The sequence below is a fragment of the Polypterus senegalus genome, chromosome 2 (assembly GCF_016835505.1).
Source record: "Polypterus senegalus isolate Bchr_013 chromosome 2, ASM1683550v1, whole genome shotgun sequence".
NCBI lineage: Eukaryota > Metazoa > Chordata > Cladistia > Polypteriformes > Polypteridae > Polypterus > Polypterus senegalus.
In genome coordinates, this window is record NC_053155.1 from 126,566,322 (window position 1) to 126,590,728 (window position 24,407).

The window sequence follows — 24,407 nt, forward strand, 5'->3', positions numbered from 1 at the left end:
TATGTCAGTGGTGGGGATTGAACCTGGCATCAAGAAGATACAGTCCATCATGATTCATTATTTTTTCTCACTGCAATGTAAAAGATGAACTTAGTTCATTAGCATACTAGTAATAATTTGTTGTATTCTGTCCTGATAAGACCTCATTTATTTCAGTGTTGTTTTTTTTAGATGAATCACGGAACATAACTAAATATTTGCTCTCTGCTTAGACAGTTTAACTGGATTTGAGTTTAAGTTTATGTTTTCATTAATTTATAATGTGATTTGGGAGCAATAATGACCGTGCCATGATTTTTTCCCAGTATAGCAATAAGCATTTTGTTCTGTGGACGGTATACGTGGGTGTGCTACATGTTTGTTGTATTGTATTATTGTATTTGCTTTCTCCATTTCCTTGTTAATGTATTAATAAAAACTGAAGTGGACAAAGGCAAATTCCAAAAGAACTTTATATGCTATAAGCAACACACTGATTAATGCCTTAGTTTGTTTTCATATTTTTTAACAATATTTTGGTGATGACTTTTTCGACCATGTTGTGTGATTTGTTTCTCATAAGCGCTGTATCTTGTTGCTGTAATGCTATCTTGTTGCTAGGCTCATGATTCACATGCCACTTGAACCATTACATCAAAGTGACTTTGTTGTTAAAGATGGCATAAAGACATGTTCAACCTTTGTCAATAAGTGAAGGAAATATTTTTATGAGAGATTTTGTTCTTAAGTAAATTTATTTATTTTTGACTGAGTTTTGCATCTTTCTTTAGCAACATTGCACTGTCCTTATTTGTTGCACCTAAATGTTTTCTCAATTTAACAGGGGGTCCTTCTGGACTTTCAAAATAGCATACAACTTTAATGACAGATGAACTATTATCTCCTTAGGATAAAAATTCACCACAATAAAAATTCTAAACACTTTGAATTGTATCTACGTGAATGTGATATGCTATAAGAAAATACTATGCAGAACACTTTCATTTATTTGATTTGATTGATGGATAGATGGGTTTTAGGGAATGTATAGTTGCACCAGTTTCCTACAATTTTTTACTCACCATAGCAGTGCTTTGCTCATTCTTTTACATTAGTTACATAAAGTGACTTACAGTAATTGTGCACTTCACACCACCTCAAAATTTTGTTTTTTTGTATGCTTTAAACTGTGTTATGTTTTATCCATTGAATACTGTACATCTATAGTCTGATGATCTAAATTTAAATTAAGTGGATATAATCTTTAATTAACTACCTTTATGTCAAGGTAAAAATAATTTTAATTATCTTTAATATTGCTGGACAACCCTCTTTCACTTCGTATTTGTATGAAGATAGATTAAAACTATATTAAGTTTTTCTCTACTGAAACAGGGCTTCCCCTGCCTATTGTGTGCTTGTAAAAATTGTCTTCCCACTTGTAGAGTATGGTGATGATGACATTACAAAGTTTTGAAATTATATTTACTGAATCAGTCCAAAGATTGATCAATTAACTGTATATCTTCTAAAACAAAGTCATCTAACTTGTAACTGGTGCTCCATTTTGTATTCACAATTGCAGTTTTTTTGTACTCATTAATTTTTGAATATAACACATTAGCATTGGTATCATTTTAATCACAAGTGATTAAAAGGATGGTGACCCTTCTGTTTAAGTAAACTTTTTTGACATAGTAATTGTAAGCTACATTCTACAAAGTATGTTAATCTTGTAATGCTTTTATAGTGAATGCTGGCTCTAATTATAAAGTAAACTTTATTTTTCTCAATTTTATACCCAGTTTATATAAAGGAAAAGTAAATTTAGTGTATTAACTGGCTGTCATCCTTTTTGCTGGATTTGTAATGTTTTACATTTGTCAGATGTTAGTAATTTTCTTTTTGTAATACCTGATCATCAATTTATAGTTCTCAATTGACCTAACTCCTTAAATAATGATACGATAAAATAAATTATACAGGCAAATCTAGTTATTCATTTTTTTAACACTGATGCAGAAATCAATTCATAATGCACTGCCATATTAAATATCATTTTTAACTTTTATATTGTCTGTTCATGGGTTTGTTTGTTTTTTTTTTAACAAAACTGAAGCTATTTTTTTTTAATTACTACTTCTTGTTATCTACTACATTTGACATTTAAGACAAGACACAATGAATACATGTACTCAGTCACTGTTAATTACAAAATCTCAACATTGGGAATACTGAGCATTAATTAAAACAACTCATAGTCAGAGATACAATGATACAAGGCCTGGATTACTGTAGGTTCTATATAGTAAAATGCTTCAAGGAGTGAGAAAAATGCTGTATAAATTTAAATGATTACAGGTAGTCCCTGAGTTACGGACATACGACTTATGAATGGGGCTGCAGCTGCTCCTTCATCTGTCTGGAGGACACGACGCAGGCTCCTCATTAGCTGCCGCTCCGCTATCTCTGACCTGGAGATGCTGCAAGTGGTGGCTGGAGGGGGACGGTTTTGCTGCTCATGCAGTGTAGTGTCCCTCGGGCAGCTCCGATTGATGAATGGGGTGGAAGTGGGGCTGCACCCCATTCATTCTCAGTGGGTGGCTGGGTGTGCAAGCAAGCGCTCGTGTGCGGAGGCTTGATGGGGCCGGAGAGGGTGTGTGATTCACTGCCCGCCTACCACACCGCCACAACTACTGCTCCTGACTAGACGGAGACTGGATGGGGCAGAAGGGGGCATTTCACTTCCCGCTAACCACACAACCTTGCAGTGTCCCTTAAACAGCTGCCCCGTTCGTTCTCAGTGGGCAGCTGGTGATGCTGCAAGTGGTGACCTGGTTGTGGCTGAACGGAGGCAATTGAGGGTGAATGGGGGCCACGGGGGGCTGTACTGTAGTGTGCTTCAGGTGGCTGCCTATTGAATGTAGGTGGTGATGAGCGATTCACTACCTGCCTTTGGCCGCATCCTGTTCACTCTTGGTGAGCTGACGCTGCAGGCAACATACTGAATGCAAGTGGAGGTGACTGTGTGGTGGGCGGGTGGTGAACCACCCCTCACTGCCCCTATTCTTTCTCAATAGCATGCCTGCTTGTACTGTTACGTGCATTGCAGGAAGATGTCTCTTGTCAGTACACCAGACATTCTGACGAGGGGTGACTTCCTGCTGTGATAGCGTGTACACTGCTGTGCAGAAGAGCTCATCTTAACCTTTTGTCTTCACCCTTCAACAATGTCTCTGAAATACAAATCTGATACAAGTGCTGATGATACAGTAATGAAGAGAAAAAACATCAACATGGAAAATAAAGTAGAAATAATAAAAAGGTCAGAGAGAGGTGAAACTCTGTCATTCATTGGCAGAGCACTTGGTTACAGTCGGCCAACAATAGCATTTATTAAAATAATATATCTGTTCCGACATACAAATTCAACTTAAGAACAAACCTATAGTCCCTATCTCCTACGTAACCCAGGGACTGCCTGTATACTTATTATTATTAAACTGATCTGGTCAAGCATTTTTGAACCTCTATTGAGTTATTGGTCACTGGTGAGTATATGGTAGAGTAAACTGTACAGCAGTTGGAAGCTAGGAATTTTCAACAGACACTTTACTAGAAACAGTTACAAAGACTTGTCTAAAATGATATCACTTCAGCAGTCCCATGAGATGTGTATCAATGTGTGGCTTGAATTTTTCTGTGAAGCTGTATGGTCTCTTTTATAGTTAGAAAAAAAAACCAATTATTTCTGTATATCCTGCTTCTGCTTATATGATTTACAGAGCAAATAAAGGCACTGTTTTATTTTGAAGTGAATAATAGTAGCATAGCTCTTGATTTTCGTTTCTTTATATTTCATTATACTTCTTTCCTGAGTCTACTTTTCTAACTTTCACAGTCTTTCTTCCTGCCATCTCTCTCTTTCTACAGACTACTAGAGAAGTCATACCTATGCCCTCTCCCCAGTGTGTCATAAAGGTGGCCTCCCCTCATGTAGGGACCTTTGTAGTAGAATCAGAGGAGAGACTATATGATAATGAGGTATCCGAATTGCAGCTTCAGTTTGTTTTTGTTGTCTTTAAGTTATATTTAATGCCTAAAATGCTTCCAAAATTCTGCAGAAATAGGGTAGATTTATCTTGTATTCCCCTTTCATGCACTATCCACTGCTACAAAAGTTAAATGTTTTTTCATCTTCCATTTTACTTGCATTGTGTATATCTTGGTTGATATTTGTGTGTTTACGCATGAACTATTTGATTGTTTATAAAAGATGTGTGGAATTTTGATACAGGTTTTTAACATAAATTTTTATTGTTTATTAAACATTTACATTTTTTGTTAATTAACTTTGAAAATATAATGGCTGCTAATAGTGGTTACTTAATATTACAAAATGAAAAAAATTTAAGCTTATGTGTAAATGTGCATATTTTTGATACTTTAAAGTTGAGTGAATGGTCTACAAATTCAAATCAATCTATAAGAAATGCATTTTTCTATATTTTATTTAACCTATGTACACAGTTTGCACGTATTGTGTGTGTTCTTGATAGTGAACATTAATATACATCTTTTAAATTCAGTAACATTAAATGAAAAACACTTTTTTGTCCTTTTTTTTTTTTTGCAGTACTCATACACTTACATCAATATCTAGTACTTACTTTTTCATGAATAAAATTGTGGAAAGAAATAGTTATGTCTTCCAACCAGCTTCTGTTTTTAATTGAACTCCTGGGCTAATTAAGTGAACTAATATTTCCCAAGTTCTGTACTGTATTTAGAGAAAAAAAAAAATAAAAATTAATATGTACCAAGCAGCTATATAGGAATAATGTATTTTTTTAACAGTAATTACATCTTGATTTTCATTCTACTTTTCAAGGTGTTCTAATTGTTTAATTAATCCATTATTTACTAATTAGTGGGTCTGACGCTAAAGTAGTTGCAGCCTTTGATTATTGTTTGCCAACTTCTCTGATCTGCTCGTTTTTAAGTTGTCATTATTAAGATACAATGAAGGGGGAAAAACTGCACAGAGAAAGGCAAAGTATAATGAAATCAACAAAAGAAAGTTAAGCATTTAAATCTATAGTAAAAGCAGAAATATTTATAAATGTCTTATAAATGTAAAAATCATACTGCTGTGCTTTTCTGAATGTCGAATAAAAGAAAAAAAATACCAGCTAATTAACACTAGAATTACCAGAGCCTACGAAAAAACTCGTAATTCCGTCCCACCTTAAATCGCTTCTTAAAATTGTTCACAGCTCTCCACCAGCGTCTTTTGTCATCTAAATGTGCTGATAAAAATCAGGCTGCAAGCAGCCGGCTACTCCATCCCCCCACCGACTTAGAACGTGCACAAACTTCTCCCAGCTCATGCCTTGATTGATTATCTGGGAGTGAAGTGGAGTTTTAGAGTGGAAATAATAGATCATTATTTGGAACACACGCATTTCACGTGTGTTCCGTTTCTACAGTAATCCGTGTAAACACATTTTTAAAACAGAAACGTTTTTCATATTGTAGTAGTAAATTACAAAATGTAAGCATAAACTATATAATGTATGAAGCCTGAAGTCCAAATATCAAACACTTTCACAAAAGGTACAAATATAACAGAACAAGTATGCTTTTATTCAAAAATATAACTGCAGAAAAAAGCCGCCTTAGCATGCCACATTGACACATACTTACTATAGCTGCTACGGTAGCGTAATGGTATCAGCTGCTGACTAGTATCCAAAAGGTAATGAGTTCGATCCCACATGGTTCAGTTTTGAGAAGTAAACTGCTCTTATTCTTACTATTTTAGAATAAAAACATGCATTTGATTTCAGTGTGTAACAGCCAGTAATTTATGATACTTGTAAAGGTTAGTTTTTTTTTTATTCACTTTTCATTTTCAGTCTCAGTTGTGTTCAGAATCCTTCCCTACCCCCCATCTGAGAATGCTGTTTTCACATAAAGATGCGCTGTAGCTCTGCAGCGTACTTGTGACTGCATTCTCGTACCAATGCTTGCGAACTGAAGTGCCTGCGTGCACTTTTCGTTGCATTACACGTCTATTTTTTTGAGCATGCCCGTGTCGCTCAAACACAGGAACATATGTTGGTGTACAAGAATAAAAAACAACTGCACTTTTATTCTAGACTATAAGTGAAGAAAAAATAAAGCAAGTTACAGTAGGAGGTTGATACGACAGCTTGCGTGGTACAATGCTAAGAACTGCTGATTTCCGATCCGTGCTATATAAAATCATCACATTCAAATATTAACAATTTCCACACACCCTTCCTACATTCACGACATGTGTACTTGTTGCAGTGTACACATCTCTCTGTGCTATGGTTCCTATTACACTGAAGGAGCACCTGACATTGTACTTTCTTCCCTATATAAATAACATTCGAGTATAGCGCGTCTCCAAATAAATCACATTCGAGTATAGCGCGTCTCCAAATAAATCACATTTGAGTTATAGCGCATCTTTATGTGAAAACAGCATTGTCAGATTTTGGGGGATCGTGAAGCGACTGAGAGAATGGAACTGAATAAAAAAAGACTGAAATCAAATGTATGTTTTTATTCTAAAATAGTTAAGTACATGCAATATTATTTGAAAACTAACAGCGTTAGATCGGGTTGAGCAGTGCCTGGTTTCCTCCAAACGTGACGCCTGGCATTCACACCAAAGAGTTCAATCTTTGTTTCATCTGACCAGAGAATTTTGTTTCTAATGGTCTGAGAGTCCTTCAGGTGCCTTTTGGTAAACTCCAGGCGGGCTGCCATGTGCCTTTTATTAAGGAGTGGCTTCCGTCTGGCCACTCTACCATACAGGCTTGATTGGTGAATTGCTGCAGAGATGGTTGTCCTTCTGGAAGGTTTTCCTCTCTCCACAGAGGACCTCTGGAGCTCTGACAGAGTGACAATCGGGTTCTTGGTCACCTCCCTGACTAAGGCCCTTCTCCCCCGATCGCTCAGTTTAGATGGCCGGCCAGCTCTAGGAAGAGTCGTGGTGGTTTCGAACTTCTTCCACTTACGGATAATGGAGGCCACTGTGCTCATTGGGACCTTCAAAGCAGCAGACATTTTTCTGTAACCTTCCCCAGATTTGTGCCTCGAGAAAATCCTGTCTCGGAGATCTACAGACAGTTCCTTTGACTTCATGCTTGGTTTGTGCTCTGACATGAACTGTCAACTGTGGGACCTTATATAGACAGGTGTGTGCCTTTCCAAATCATGTCCAATCAACTGAATTTACCACAGGTGGACTCCAATTATACTGCAGAAACACCTGAGCTCAGTTTTGAGCTTCATGGCAAAGGCTGTGAATACTTATGTACATGTGCTTTCTCAATTTTTTTATTTTTAATAAATTTGCAAAAATCTCAAGTAAACTTTTTTCACGTTGTCATTATGGGGTGTTGTGTGTAGAATTCTGAGGAAAAAAAGAATTTAATTCATTTTGGAATAAGGCTGTAACATAAAATGTGGAAAAAGTGATGCGCAGTGAATACTTTCTGGATGCACTGTATATACTGATTTGCTGCTTCCCTAAATTTTTGTTTACAGTGACTTTAATCTTTGTTGACTGCACTTTAGGTGTGCTATATATTCAAATAAACCTCAATTGCAAAGAAAGTTACATCTCTTGTTATCTTCTAAGCCTATTCATATTTTTGAGTGGTTAGCTTGTATCTTCTTTAGTAATAAATGATAACAAGGAGGAAATACTTAAAGAACCTCACAATGTCATCTGTTGTATATTCGGCTAATTAATTTTGTAAAGCACATAAAAATTTTGTTTCAACCTATACCCATGTAACAAGAGCCTACTTAGCAAAATGGCCTCTTAGTTTCTGTGCATTTCCAAAGTTAATGCAATTAATGTGTATTTGATGCTACTTCACAACAAAAAATAGCTTTGTCAGAGCAAATTTAACAATTTCTTACAACTCTACTGGCTTGTAAGTTATAATAAAATGTCAGAACATTTTTTGATTCATAGTGAGCAGCATTTACCATTTTAATGAAGTGTAATATTTGTTAAATCTGTTGTTTTCAGCAAATGAGTTATACATTTTATATATATATATATATATATATATATATATATATATATATATATATATATGTACACAGTATATGTATATATACGAGGTGTGGCAGAAAAGTAATGAGACTGGCAACACTGCGCTCTTGTCCTTGATAGAGCACGTGTATCAGTACCCTCCCATAGCTCAGTGCAAGTTTCAACTCCTTCCGTTAACTACGTGATTTGTGCGACTGCTATTAGCGAAGTTGTGTTTTGGTTGTCGTCACAAAATGGAACAGCGGAATTTGGAGCAACGTTGTGCCATTAAACGGCAAGTGTGACGTTTGAAAAGTTAAAACAGGCCTATGGGGAACATTCTTTATCCCGAGCTCAAGGTTTTCAGGGAGGCTTTCAACTTCAAAAACCAATAAAAACATTGAACGTGTGAACACTCTTGTGAGATCAGACCGTCGTTTAACATTAAGAATGTTGAGTGAACAATTAAATTTGAACAGATTTACCGTTCATCAAATTTTGACTGAACATTTGCCCATGCGAAAGGTCTGTGCCAAAATGGTGCCGAAAAACTGTCCTCTCCATAACAGAATTTTTGACCTCAAAAGGCATTCCTGTGGTTCCCCAGCCCCCTTATTCACCTGACCTCAGTCCGTGTGACTTTTTCCTTTTCCTAAACTGAAAAATGTCCTCAAAGACGTCATTTGGGACTTTAGAAAACATCCAAAAGAGTGTAACGGACATGCTGAAGACCATACCGGTTGAAGACTTCCAGCGCTGCTACCAACAGTGGGAACAACGTCTCCATCGGTGTGTAGCTGCCCAAGGGAACTACTTTGAAGGGGATAACATTGATTTTTGAAAAAAATAAAAACTTTGGTAAATAAAAAATCAGTCTCATTACTTTTCTGCCACACCTCGTGTATATATATATATATATATATATATATACAGTATATATATACAGTATATGTATATATACAGTATATGTATATATATGGGTATCTATACTAATAAAAGGCAAAGCCCTCACTGACTCATCACTAATTCTCCAACTTCCCGTGTAGGTAGAAGGCTGAAATTTGGCAGGCTTATTCCTTACAGCTTACTTACAAAAGTTAAGCAGGTTTCATTTCGAAATTCTACGAGATGGTCATAACGTGTAGACAACGTCCGCCATGTTGAACTTTCTTATTTATGGCCCCATCTTCACGAAATTTGGTAGGCAGCTTCCCTGTGCTAACCAAAACCAATGTATTTACTTATTTCGGTGGTATGGCGCCACTGTCAGCCGCCATATTGAACTTTCCAACGTCACTAATTCTCCAACTTCCCGTGTAGGTAGAAGGCTGAAATTTGGCAGGCTCATTCCTTACAGCTTTCTTACAAATGTTAAGCAGGTTTCATTTTGAAATTCTATGTGTAACGGTCCTAACGGTTGACAAAGTTTGCCATGTTGAACTTTCTTATTAATGGCCCCATCTTCACAAAATTTGGTAGGCGGCTTCCTTGCACTAACCTAAATCGATGTACATACTTATTTCAGTGGTATGATGCCACTGTCGGCCATATATTGAAGTTTCCAATGTCACTAATTCTCCAACTTCCCGTGTAGGTAGAAGGCTGAAATTTGGCAGGCTCATTCCTTACAGCTTACTTACAAAAGTTAAGCAGGTTTCATTTCGAAATTCTACGCGTAACGGTCATAACGGTCAACAACGTCCGCCATATTGAACTTTCTTATTCATGGCCCCATCTTCCAGAAATTTGGTTGGCGGCTTCCCTGCACTAACCGAAACCACTGTATTTACTTATTTCGGTGGTATGACGCCACTGTCAGCTGCCATATTGAACTTTCCAACGTCACTAATTCCCCAACTTCCCGTGTAGGTTGAAGGCTAAAATTTGGTACTTATTTCGGTGGTATGATGCCACTGTCGGCCACCATATTGAACTTTTCAACGGTCTTTGTTACTTATGGGCCCATCTTCAAGAAATTTGTTATGCGGGTTCCCAACGCTAACTGAATCCTACTTACGTACATATATACGTCCATAGCTTGCAGCTTTGTCATCGTGTGAGGCGGCGTTGGGTCCCCCATCCCAACGCCTCCCACGGACAAAAAAAATAATTTTTGAAATTGTTGCAGATTTATTAGAAAAGAAAAACTGAAATATCACATGGTCCTAAGTATTCAGACCCTTTGCTCAGTATTTAGTAGAAGCACCCTTTTGAGCTAATACAGCCATGAGTCTTCTTGGGAAAGATGCAACGCGTTTTTCACACCTGGATTTGGGGATCCTCTGCCATTTCTCCAGTTCTGTCAGGTTGAATGGCAAATGTTGGTGGACAGCCATTTTTAGGTCTCTCCAGAGATGCTCAATTGGGTTTAAGTCAAGGCTCTGGCTGGGCCATTCAAGAACAGTCACAGAGTTGTTGTGAAGCCACTCCTTCGTTATTTTAGCTGTGTGCTCAGGGTCATTGTCTTGTTGGAAGGTAAACCTTCGGCCCAGTCTGAGGTCCTTAGCACTCTGGAGAAGGTTTTTGTCCATGATATATCCCTGTACTTGGCCGCATTCATCTTTCCCACGATTGCAACCAGTCGTCCTGTCCCTGCAGCTGAAAAACACCCCGACACCATGATGCTGACACCGCCTTGCTTCACTGTGGGGGAAACGTTCTATCTTGGAGTTTGCTAAAAGACACCTGAAGGACTCTGAGATAGTGAGAAATAAGATTCTCTGGTCTGATGAGACCAAGATAGAACTTTTTGGCCATAATTCTAAGCATTATGTGTGGAGACAACCAGGCACTGCCATTCACTTGTCCAATACAGTCCCCACAAGCCAATTTGAGTTCCAATAATTAGTTCTAAAGGTTTTGGAATCAATAAAATGACAACGGTGCCCAAATTTATGCACCTACCTGATTTTGTTTGAACAATTATTGCACACTTTCTGTAAATCCAATATACTTCATTTCACTTTTCAAATATTACTGTGTGTGTCTCCTATATGATATATTTAACTGACATTTTTTATCGTAACAACCAACGATTTATACAGGAAAATAATGACTATTAACAAGGTTGCCCAAACTTTTGCATCCCACTGTATATAATATATGTGTGTATATGTGTATGTATATATACACACAAATGATGATGTCTCCCTCCTGGACATGGCAGTAGCCCATACATTCTTAATTAGATGTCTGAGAAAATGCCCTACAACTCCACCTAATCATTTTTTACAGCATTTTAATTGAAACAGATTCTTAACCCTGTTTTATATTGAATGAATTGAATTGATAGTGGAATTTGAGGCAACTCTTGTCAATGTCTTAAACATGTTTTCTTGTACCTAAATTCTAGCTTTTGATAACTCCTGATGATAATCAGGAAACTACTTGAAGAAGGGTGTTTAGAAAGGAATCATTCACAGCTACTTTTTCTTTAGATTTTTATGTTTTAACTCCAACTTCTTTGGGCAGGTCATGCTATCACCAACTATGCATGGTATTGTCATGGCCATAGACAAAACCAAGAATATATATGACAGGTATGGCCCAGAAGCAGCATTCTTTAAGGTACAACTTCTTCATTTTTCTCTTCCTCATCTCTGCATGCTTATTAACTTTTTAAGGATGTAATATTTTCTACATCTATCAGTGCTTTAATTATTTAAAGTTGCATATATACTGGTGTGTATACCACACTGTATAATAACCACGTTCCTACGTTATTACTATAAATGTAATATTCTGTAATCCCAGAGCAACTGCATAGAAGACAAGAAATATAAATATGTTTTGCAGATGAGTTAAATTCAGTAGTTTTCTTTAGTTGACTTATTGTCCTTGTCTGAGCGTGTGTATATATGTATGTATAAATATGTGTGTGTGTGTGTATATATATATATATATATATATATATATATACATACATACATACACATATACACACACACACACACTATGTATATAACCTGCTCTTCATGTGTATCATGCCAATGTTTTTGAATCTCTTTGTGACGTTCTACTTTGTCTTCTACTCTTTATCTTTTACTTCCAACCCCACTTGGAGCTGAGAGCGCAGGAATTGTGTCTGACAATAGCATTCACACGAATGAGAAGTGATTGGACCGTGGGCATGGCTGTAAATATTTGAGAGGAGTGTAGGACTTGTTAAAATCTCTTAGCAAAAAGTCTTGTCTCATGGGACTTGAAATATATATATATATATATATATATATATATATATATATATATAGATATATATATATATAGATATATATAGATATATATATATATATATATATAGATATATATATATATAGATATATATAGATATATATATATATATATGTATATATATATATGTATATATATATATGTATATATATGTATATATATATATATATATATATATATATATATATATATATATATATATATACACACACACACACACACACACACACACACACACATACTAGGGGGCTTTGTCTCCGGTTTGCTTCACTCGCCAACCCCTGTGCCTGTGCTACGCGCTAGCCTCTTTGCGGTTCTTTCACTCAGAGGGGGTTTACATCATGTTTCTATTTAACAGTCCTGTAATGCAACAAAATACAAGGATTACACTTCAGTAGATTTGGAAATTTGTACTTTTTTTTACAGCATTTTAATATATGTACAGTAATCCCTCGCTATATCGTGCTTCGACTTTCGCGGCTTCACTGTATCGCGGATATTAAATGTAAGCACATCTAAATATATATCACAGATTTTTCGCTGGTTCGCGGCTTTCTGTGGACAACGGGTCTTTTAATTTATGGTACATGCTTCCTCAGTTTGTTTGCCCAGTTGATTTCATACAAGGGACACTATTGGCGGATGGCTTAGAAGCTACCCAATCAGAGCATGTATTACATATTAACTAAAACTCCTCAATGATATAAGATATGCTTCCCGTGTGGTGCTTGATTGTTTGCTTCTCTCTATCTCTCTCACTCTCTCTGCCTGACGGAGGGGGTGTGAGCAGAGGGGCTGTTCGCACAGAGGCTGTTTGCCTAGAAGATACGGACACTCCTCTACAAAATGCCCCTTTATCGCGGTGCTTCTGCATACTTAAAAGCACGTATTGATTTTTTGATTGCTTTTCTTAGCGAGTGCTCTCTCTGAGATTCTCTGCTCCTGAAGGCGCTCCTTTGAAGAGAAGATATGTTTGCATTCTTTTAATTGTGAGAAAGAACTGCCATCTCAGTCTTGTCATGGAGCACAGTTTAAACTTTTGACTAAAGGGTTTTATTTCATGTCTTGAGGGCTATATTAATGTTAACAGTGTGGGAGAGTTTATAAGGGCTTAAAATATATAAAAATAACCGTACAAACATATGGTTTCTACTTCGCGGATTTTCACCTATCGCGGGGGGGGGTCTGGAATGCAACCCCCGCGATCGAGGAGGGATTACTGTATATCAATTTATTTAAGTAGGTTATTTAATAAGAGATTGCATTTGTTACTTTTTCTACAATAGCACAATGTACTAATTTTTTGATTGGATAAGTGACAACAAATTCAGACATCAGTAGGCTTTGTGCCCTAGGAACCAAGTTACATAAACTATTCTATAACAGTTAGTAATTATTTACCACTCTAATGCTGATCTTTCTGATGATAAAATAGGTCATTATGATAGCAAGTGATGAAAAGAATTCATAATTCATTGCAGAATTTCAGTATTTGAGGGTTAATTTAGAGTGCCTCTTTCTCTTGCTAAATTTGGATCAGAAACTAATCAGCACATCGTCCTCCCATAAAAGGCTTAAGTTTCGAGTTTGGTATTTTTCTATCCAGCCATTTTAGCTGTAGACTAGACTGTCCTTGAGAAACTGTGACACACAGAGACATACACACACCCATCAGGGGACCCTAAAATGCAGAGATCCATCGAAAACCAATGATCAAAATTTTTGATGAATCTAATGCTTTTGCAAAGCAATAAAAGACAATGTGCTAAAATTGATGGAGGGCTACCAACCTCCGACATGCTTCACTGTTGGCTGCAGACACTCATCAATGTAGCAATTCCAGCTCTTCTACAGATAAATACCATAGATACTCGCCTATTAGTCGACCTCGCAGATAAGTCGAGTGTATTGTTTAAGCCAAAAATTATGAAATTTGTTATGACCCGCGTAAGTCGTGGGTAAAGCTTGACAGCCTATCAAATTCTTTGAATTTCATAATTATACCCAAAGTACCTGGGCCCAGACTTTCAACATTTTAATCTTTGAAGAATTTTAGTAAGCCAAAATTAAAACTCCAAAACTTTTTTATTCATTTACTTACAGTTAGAATATTTCAATTAAATTCGTATTCAAATCCCTTGCATATAATAAAGTGGCCCTAAGTGTCTTCTTCAAATCCTTCAAAGTCTGACTCTTTGTCATCAGAATGTCCGAATAAAATATGAAAGTTTTCTTCCGTGACGTCGTCAGCATAAACATCATCCTCTTCGCTGTCGCCGATTGTTGAATCATCTGCTGCTGATTCTTTGTCTTCATAGATGGCATCATCTTCTGATCCATCCATAGCATTACTGATGCCGCATTTCAAGAACGACTTTTTGATCATTTTTGGTGGAAAGCTTCCTTTACCCATTTAGCTACTAAATCAATGTCTGGTTTCTTTAAATTCCCTCCTTTTGTTAATTTTACTTCTCCAGAACACATCCACTGCTGCCACATGCTGCGTACTCTGTCCTTCAATGGCTTGTTCAAACAAACATCTAATGGCTGGATCATCGATGTCAATCCGCCAGGAATAACAGCTAACATAGTAGCCATTTTCCTGGCTTCATCCTTCACATCCTCTGATGTATGAGCACGGAACATGTCCCACACCAAAATTGACGGGCATTTACTTTGTCTTGCTCCTGATCGCCTAGCCCACACATCTTGAAGCCACAATTTCTTTCCAGCCTTATCCATCCAGCCTTTGGGGTGTACACGAACAGTAATGCCTGCAGGAAATTTTATGTTCTTTGGGAACGACTTCCTCTTGAATATTATCGTTGGGCGTAGCTTTGTACCATCTGCCAAGCAAGAGAGGACAACGGTGAAATGGGTTTTTTCATGGCCCGTTGACTTAAAAAGTACGGTCTTCTCACCAATATCTGCTACATTTCAATTCCCCGGCATGTCAAATGTCATTGGCGTTTCATCCATGTTACCAATGTTACTGAGATCAAAGCCATGCCTTTTTCTTTGCTTGATAATAAATTTATGAAAGGAACTGACCTTTTCTTCCAGATTTATCGGCAGCTTCTGCGCGATTTTTGTTCGCTGACGAAGGCACAGCCCATATCTGTTCATAAACCAAGTACACCAGCCAGCCGATGCTTGAAATTTCAACAAAGGCTTACCATCGATTGTTAAATACTTTCCTCCTTTTGCCAATTGAAGTGCCCGTAACCGAATGCTCGAATGAGTCACAACATATCCATTTTGCCTGCATTCCACAATCCAGTCATTCAAGTCCTTTTCCAGTCCACTGAAAGGCGAAAGTCTAAAACGCAATGCTTTCTTAAACTTTGGCATTGCTTGTAGAGAAGACTTATTTTTTCTCCAATCTCTTACAAGTTTTTCGCTAACGCAAAACTCTCTACCAGCCACACAATTATTGGTTTCCTCAGCACAATGAATAACTTTCAGTTTGAACAATGCGGGATACAATGCTCTTGTCTTCTTTTTAGAATTCATGATTGTACCGGTAAGAAGTTTAACTTAATATATTGATCTATTTTACTAATAAACTGCAATTAAATATACGTAGGCTAATAATGCAGAGCATGTGGGGTCTTCAAGTTTCTTCCAGAGACAATTCAATGCAAATTTAATAAAGAGCTGAAAAACGTTGCGCCAAATGAATGTTGAGTAGATTGTATTAAATCCATCCATCCATTTTCCAACCGCTGAATCGAACACAGGGTCACGGGGTCTGCTGGAGCCAATCCCAGCCAACACAGGGCACAAGGCAGGAACCAATCCTGGGCAGGGTGCCAATCCACTGCAGGACACACACCCACACACCAAGCACACACTGGGGCCAATTTAGAATCGCCAATCCACCTAACCTGCATGTCTTTGGACTGTGGTAGGATGTTGTTGATTATTTTTCGGACAATAAGGCACACTTAAAATCCTTTAATTTTATCAAAAATCGACAGTTCGCCTTGTAATCCGGTGCGCCTTATGTATTAATTCTGGTTGTGCTTACTGACCTCGAACCGATTTTATGTGGTACACGGTGCTCAAAAATCTGTCAAAATGTTTTAGTATGACTTTGGTAAGCTACGAAGTTGCGCCGCTTGATGGATTGTTGGAGCATTACAGCTACCATAGTCAGGAAGTTTACCGTATGCCAGGAGACCGGATGGCTTTTTCCACAAATCTCTGTCTCTATTGATCTGCGACTCCATGCGCGCCCATCTCACTGATACTGTCAAAATCCAAGTGAAGCAAACTAATTCGGAGCTTGCCATCATTCCGGGTGGATTAACCAAAGAACTCCAACTGTTAGATATCGGTTTTAACAGGTCGTTCAAAGTTAAATTGCGAGATGCTTGGGAGCATTGGATGACGGAAGGCGAACACACATTCACCAAGACAGGCAGGCAACGCCAGGCGAGTTACGCCACTATCTGCCAATGGATCCTGGATGCCTGGGCTAAGGTATCAGTCTCAAGTATCTTTAAGCTTTCACGGAGGGCGGAATCATCACTAAACAGCTAAGTAACAGTAATGAGACTGACTCAGATAATGACGAGAGAGATCCGGGCATGCTTGATGCTGAAATCGCCCAACTGTTTACCTCAGACACTGAGGATGAAGAATTTGATAGATTTGTGGAAGAGGAATGAACTTAAAAAGTTAGTGTATTGTTTTGTATTTTATGTTACAACTGAGAAATGTTGAGAGTTATTGTGAATGAGTTGAATAAAGTTTGACTTATCTGTTTTGTTTCGCTGAATGCGCTTTATAATCCGATGCGCCTTATGTATGAAAGTAGACCCATTCATTGATATTACACTTTAAAATCCGGTGCACCTTATGGTCCGAAATACTGTATGTTTCCGGTTACCACCATCTACTGGTATGTTTGTTATCCAAAACCTGCAGAAGCTAATGCTCAAATTCAAGTACGGTATTTCACAGTTTTTAAGAATTATTTAATGAAATTAGTGTTGCCCCGAGGATAAGTCAACTTTGTGTTTTTGAATGAATTTTAAGGCATACATTTTTCGACTTATACATGAGTATCTACTAGTTTCCTGTTTAAACTTGAAATTTAAAAAATTGACTCATCAGTCCACAACATTGGCTGCTATTGTTCAGTACCCCAGTGGTTTTGTGAGTGAGTCTTTTGGCTTTGTTTTCATTTTGGAAACATAACTTTTTGACAGTAACACTTCTATGAAGAGCACTTGGATTCCAGTGGTTTCTGTAAGATCAGAGCTGAAAGCGGTGCTCGACTTCTTCCGATTTCAAAATGTTGTCGGTTTCATGTATGTCATCTGCTGCACTTAGTTTCCATGATAAAGCACTGTATTTGTGACCCCCAGTCTTGTTTGTTTCCTTGTGCTTCTTCAGAACAACTTAGGCAGTATAACTTGAAACTCTTGCCAGTCACAAAGTTTCTGCTTGGGAGAGACCTTGCTGATGCAGAATGATTGTTACTATGCTCACTCTTTCCATTGAGTAAGAAGTAATGACTTGATGGTTGCACTGTCCCTTTTCCTTTTAGTTTGGTTGTCCTTGACTAACTTAGAACCAAACTGATTAACCGCATTGCAAAAAGTGAAATTTATAAGCTCATTGGAAGATTTTTTTGCTAAATAAAGCAAAACTACTATTTCATTTTTCAATAAATTAAGCAAAATTTATTTCAGAATATTTCTTAAAATAAGGTAGAAAATCTTAAAAAATCTTAGCATGTTGCCGCACTAACAACAAAACAAACCACTTCGATTGGGACCAAGTGCAGCGGGTCATACCTCAGCACCACACTGTGAGGTTTTTATGGTGGCTTGAGTGACAATCCTGCCACCAACCCCCAAGTTTCCACTTTAAATTGGTGCTTGCAGGGCTGGATGCAGATTAACTTCATACTGAGGACGACGCAATTACAGGTTAAGGAGTAGAGTCACTTCTGCCATTTATGGGATTCGAACTGGCAACCTTCTCATTGCCGGTTCATTTCCCTAGTCTGAAAAAACAAATTTTTTAATGAGTCAATAAAATCTTACAGTAAAGAAAATAAGATTTAATGGCTTGATAAAAAAAAACTTTTATTTTGCTTAGAATTCATTTTTTGCAGTGGAAACAGAAGCACATGTAGAAGGAATCAATCAACTCATTATATCATTAATTATTAGCACCAGCCTGTTACCTTTGTTTAAATCATGCACTGGACTAAATACATACCTACAAAGTAGATATTTTAACAAACTGCAAAACTTGTTTGTAACATTTTTTTGTTTGTTTATTTTTTGTCCTCTGTATTAGTATGTCAGTAGCAAAGAGCAAATTTTCAAAACAAACATCTCAGGGTGCCAAAGGTTTCTGCACAGTACTGTGTTTTTAAAGGATGTGTATGCATCTTACAATTATTTATATAAATAAACATACATTTAAATATTAAGTCACTTATCCTTAGTGATTTCCTTTTTAATTGCTAATAGTAAAATTTCATCCCTGTATATCACCATGATATTAAGCTTAGTATCACCTGATTCTGGAAATACATTTATTTTTGTTTTGCAGGGATATCCTGACTCATTTTCTGATCAAACAACATATGTTGCTGGCCAAAGTTTGCAATGTCCCAGTGACACACATGATCATCTTTTTTGAAGGAATAGACTTCACAGAGATGACGATGCAGAAAGCTAGCAGCCCTTGTCATACATGTATTCCAGGGGTACAGTTTGATTAGCTGAATTGTTCTACAGCTCTAACATTAGCCAACATTCGGTCAGCTTGCATCCTGACGTTCATTTAATTGACAGAGATGTTAATCAAAGCTGAAATGTCATTTCTGCAGCTTTTTGCCAGGCAAAGTACCTAGAAGTGCATCCGTTTAAGCTTATAAGCACAAGCACACCACTAACTGAGCATATTCACGCTTCTTATGAGTATGCTCTGACTTGTTCTTTGGAAATGGATGGTGATTCAGTCAGCCTTCTTGAGAAACTAGTTGCATTTATCTCTTCATTCTGTTAGGAGCCAGGAAGCTCTCCCATTCTAAATAAATTGAAACTCTGTGTACTGTAGCTAGTGAACAACCAGCCAAAGACTTGTTTTCTCAGGTTTGTTTTACTGTGTAACAAGATCATGAATAACTGTGGTAGGGATCCTCTATCTTTTACAGGCTTTTGACTAAACTCAAAATGTGACAGCTTTGAATTGCAGCTTAATGTTTTAGCCCTCTCTTACCAATAGCTAAGTTAAACAAAGACAATCTGACAAGGGCAAAATGTGAGCATTCTAAAAAGAAACATTAACCAGGAAAACTTATTTGATCAAGAAACTCCATAGAACCTCTGGAGGTCTAAGAGCAGGCTTGTCTTTCTAGCATCTTGTCTTTTATTTTGATGTACTGTATACTGTATACAGTGTAAGCAGTTAACATGTTTCTATAATGCTTATGTTTGTTAATAAACTGTATTTTGTAGCTTAAAACCAGTGTGGTCCAGTTACCATAGTATACAGTATGCTTGGAACCCCTATCTACAACTAGAGGTAATAAGAAAAAGTTGTAACCTTACCAAAGTGTCTTTTTCATTACTGGAATTGCCAAAAGTAATGCGCATAATAACCTGATTGATTAATAAATTGCTATCAGTCAATTCCTCTGTGGCACAATTCCTGATTTACAACAACAAGAACCAGAAAAAAAAATATATATATATATATATATTAGTATTAGTATATATATACTAGTAGAATACCAGCCAGAGAGAAGTAGTGTGTTAAAGAAGTTATGAAAAGAAAAGGAAAAATTTTTAAAATAACGTAACATGATTGTTAATGTAATTGTTTTGTCATTGATATGAGTGTTGTTGTCATATATATATATATATATATATATATATATATATATATATATATATATATATATCTATACTAATAAAAGGCAAAGCCCTCACTCACTCACTCACTCATCACTAATTCTCCAACTTCCCGTGTGGGTGGAAGGCTGAAATTTGGCAGGTTCATTCCTTACAGCTTCCTTACAAAAGTTGGGCAGGTTTTATATCGAAATTCTACGCGTAATGGTCATAACTGGAAGCAGTTTTTCTCCATTTACTGTAATGGAGATGAGCTTCAACGCCGTGGGGGCGGAGTTTTGTGTGACATCATCACGCCTCCCACGTAATCACGCAGTACATAGAAAACCAGGAAGACCTCAAAAAAGCGCTGAAGAAAACATGCATTATATAATTGAGAAGGCAGCGAAACAATAAGAAGCGGCGGTGACATATACAACCATATTCATGAGTTCTGCTACTTCGGAAACAAAGCACGATGTAAACCTACACTTTAAATTAAGTTCATAGACAGGCTGCCTGGCGTTTGTAATTTAGTGCCTGCCCATATAAGGCCGTCCGTCAGCGGCAATCCAATAGCAAACTGCCACTAAATATTCACGGGTGAAGGACTGTGCTTATGGAGAGGAAGATGAGATGGTCAGGGTGGTGTTTGACACAAACTCAGCGAAACTGCGAGAGAAAGTTTTAAGTGCCAGGACTAAGGTAACATTAAATACAGCCATGGACATAGCGCGAGATGGCACCAGCACAGCTGGGAACCTTCGATGCATGTACACGAGTGGCTCCGTGAACTGGCGCAGTGCACAGATAAAAGCAACAGTTCCAAAGAGCTGAACAAAACCGAATTACACAATTGAAAAGGCAGCAAAAATATGAAGCGTCTGATACATACAAGCATATTCATAAATCCAACTACTGCGGAAACAAAGCACACGTTGGAAAAAGTCAATGTCCCGCTAAAGGAAGACAGTGTAAAAAACCCGTGCATGCAGTGTGTCAGGTCTCAGATAAAGAAGAAGACGAGCTGTTTATTGATGCAGTAAGAAACGAATCGATGAATGAAACCTGTCATCTTTACAGCGATTGACAAACACGGAATGTAACTTGAACACAACACATCCTACAAATACGAACCTGATTGAAAGAAATAATGATAATCAAATCCTTGATGACAGCAACACTCAGTAACACTCACAAAACAAATACTGTATATTGACAGTCATGTTACGTTATTTTTAAAATGTTCCCTTTTCTTTTCTAGCTTTTTTAACACACTACTTCTCCGCTGCGATCGCGGGTATATATATATGTATATATATATCCGATCTACATACTCGAATAATGGATACTTTATTAGCCATCAATGATTGTTTTGGTAAAGCCATACTCAGTGTATTCATTAGATGAGCGGTAAAAAGTAAGAGCGAGGGAGGATGACTTATTGAGGCATGCAGGCTGTAGTCGCGTCAACTCTATCTGAATTGCGCGATCACATTTGAAAAATATATCTTTTCAAGTTCTATTTAGTCCATATGTGTCAAACTCAAGGGCGGGGCCACATCCGACCAGGTGTAATTATATCCGCCCGAGATCATTTTATATACTGTATTATTGTTATTAATGGCCGGGTATATGAAGCGCTGGTAACACAATAAACTACAGATCCCATAATGCAGCGCTTCAGCTGCCTTGCCAACACTTACGCGTTAATCAAGTCTAGCTTATGATGCTGTAAGTTATTGCGAAGCTAGCTCACACGATGCTGAAGAGAAAAGTTGATTCTGAAAATAGAGCCTTTAAAACCGATGGGAGGCTGAGTATATGTTTACTGAACCCGTGTGTCTCATTTGTGGAGCTAATGTGGCTGTAATTACAGAATTTAATCTAAGACGGCACTATGAGACAAAACATCAGGGTAACCTGAATGCAATGCAGAAGATACAGAAAGCAGAAGAATTAAATAAGAATCTGACACTTCAGCGGACGTTTTACCCGTGCACAATCACAAAGTGATTTCAAGTGAAGCTGCTTTTATGGGAGACACAAATGCACCAGTGCAATTGCCCCACTTTCCCTGTTGCCAAGTAATGTTAAACCAAGTCGTCACTACGGTGTTCCCAAATCGCACTTTGCTGATAAACTGGCGCACTGAGTTTGCACGGCGCTTTGGTGACTTTGAAGAACAAAAAGTCCGTCTACATGCGGCTCGAACCTTGTGCATGTTTGGTAGCACATATCTGTGTGAGAAGCTCTTCTCAGTGATAAAGACTAACAAAACAGCACACAGGAGTCGCCTCACTGATGAGCACCTGCAATCCATCCTGAGAATCTCCACAACACAGAACCTCACACCAAACAGAAACGAACTTGTTGCCAAAAAGATGCCAGGCGTCCAGCTCTAAAATGACATATGAGCAAAGACAACTGAATGATTTGATTTGTTATTGCTGAAAGGAACACATTTTATTTATATTTCCAGGTTTTGTTATGCAGCATGTTCATATTTGAATTTGTATAATTTTGACAGGATATATTTTTATGGAGAGCAAAATCTTTTGGGATATTTAAAATCTAAGTTTATTTTTTATATAAAATTACATAAGAGTAAAAAATTTGAATGTTTGTTCTTTTAACGTTTACTTTATTTCTAACTTGTATAATTTAGACAGGATATATTTTTATGGAGAGCAAAATATTATAAGTTGTTTAAGGTTTGAGTTGATTTATTCACGAATAATATTCCTGTCTGTTTTTACCATTCCTACCAAAGATATTTCTGTCGACTAAATAAAAATTCCTTCTATTTAAAATTTAAATAGAACTTGAACAAATACGATAGTTCATAATATCCACGCAGACTTGCACGTAAGAGCGGGAGTTTTGCACTGATACGAAATAGCTGTGTGTGTATATATGTAGATATGTACATATATGTATATATGTTTATATATGTGTGTGTGTATGTATATATATATATATATATTTGTGTGTATATGTGTGTATGTATGTATGTGTGTATGTATATGTATGTGTATATATGTACGTATATGTATATATGTATTATATATGTGTGTGTGTATATTTATGTGTATATGTATAGATATGTATATATATATATGTTTATGTGTGTGTGTGTGTGTGTGTGTAAATATCCATCCATCCATTCTCTAACCCGCTGAATCCGAATACAGGGTCACGGGGGTCTGCTGCGGCCAATCCCAGCCAACACAGGGCACAAGGCAGGAACCAATCCTGGGCAGGGTGCCAACCCACCGCAGGACACACACAAACACACCCACACACCAAGCACACACTAGGGCCAATTTAGAATCGCCAATCCACCTAACCTGCATGTCTTTGGATTGTGGGAGGAAACCGAGTGCTCGGAGGAAACCCACTTAGACACGGGGAGAACATGCAAACTCCACGCAGGGAGGACCCGGGAAGCGAACCCGGGTCCCCTAACTGCGAGGCAGCAGCGCTACCACTGCGCCACCGTGCCGCCCCGTGTGTAAATATATATATATATATATATATATATATATATATATATATATATATATATATATATATATATATATATATATATATATATATATATATATATATATATATATATATATATATATATATATATATATATATACAGCAACACTCATCACTCACAACAGTGACAAAACAATTACATTGACAATCATGTTACGTTATTTTCAAAATGTTTCCTTTTGTTTTTCATTGCTTCTTTAACACACTACTTCTCCGCTGCGAAGCGCGGGTATTTTGCTAGTATATAATAAAAGGCAAAGCCCTCACTGACTGACTGACTCATCACTAATTCTCCAACTTCCCATGTAGGTAGAAAGCTGAAATTTGGCAGGCGTATTCCTTACAGCTTACTTACAAAAGTTAAGCAGGTTTCATTTCGAAATTCTACAAGTAACGGTCATAACGGTCGACAACATCCGCCATATTGAACTTTCTTATTTATGGCCCCATCTTCACGAAATTTGGTTGGTGGCTTCCCTGCGCTAACCAAAACAGATGTACGTACTTATTTCGGTGGTATGACACCACTGTCAGCCGCCATATTTAATTTTCCAAATGTCACTAATTTTCCAACTTCCCGTGTAGGTAGAAGGCTGAAATTTGGCAGGCCCATTCCTTACAGCTTACGTACAAAAGTTAAGCAGGTTTCATTTCGAAATTCTACGTGTAACGGTCAACAACATCCGCCATATTGAACTTTCTTA

General features: G+C 37.3%; 1 protein-coding gene across 8 annotated transcripts in view; it reads left to right on the forward strand.

Moving 5' to 3' along the window:
- usp25 (ubiquitin specific peptidase 25) overlaps window positions 1–24,407 on the forward strand; it is a 232,654-nt gene that overhangs the window by 168,649 nt on the left and 39,598 nt on the right. For 4 of the 8 annotated variants that reach the window (XM_039744549.1, XM_039744550.1, XM_039744554.1 and 1 more), the window contains 2 exons: window positions 3,913–4,023; window positions 11,534–11,629. The exons of 2 other annotated variants lie outside the window; for them this stretch is intronic. In XM_039744549.1, the coding sequence (XP_039600483.1) occupies window positions 3,913–4,023; window positions 11,534–11,629 (207 nt within the window). The remainder of the gene's footprint in view (window positions 1–3,912; window positions 4,024–11,533; window positions 11,630–24,407) is intronic. 2 more of the 8 variants (XM_039744551.1, XM_039744557.1) reach the window with 1 other exon arrangement.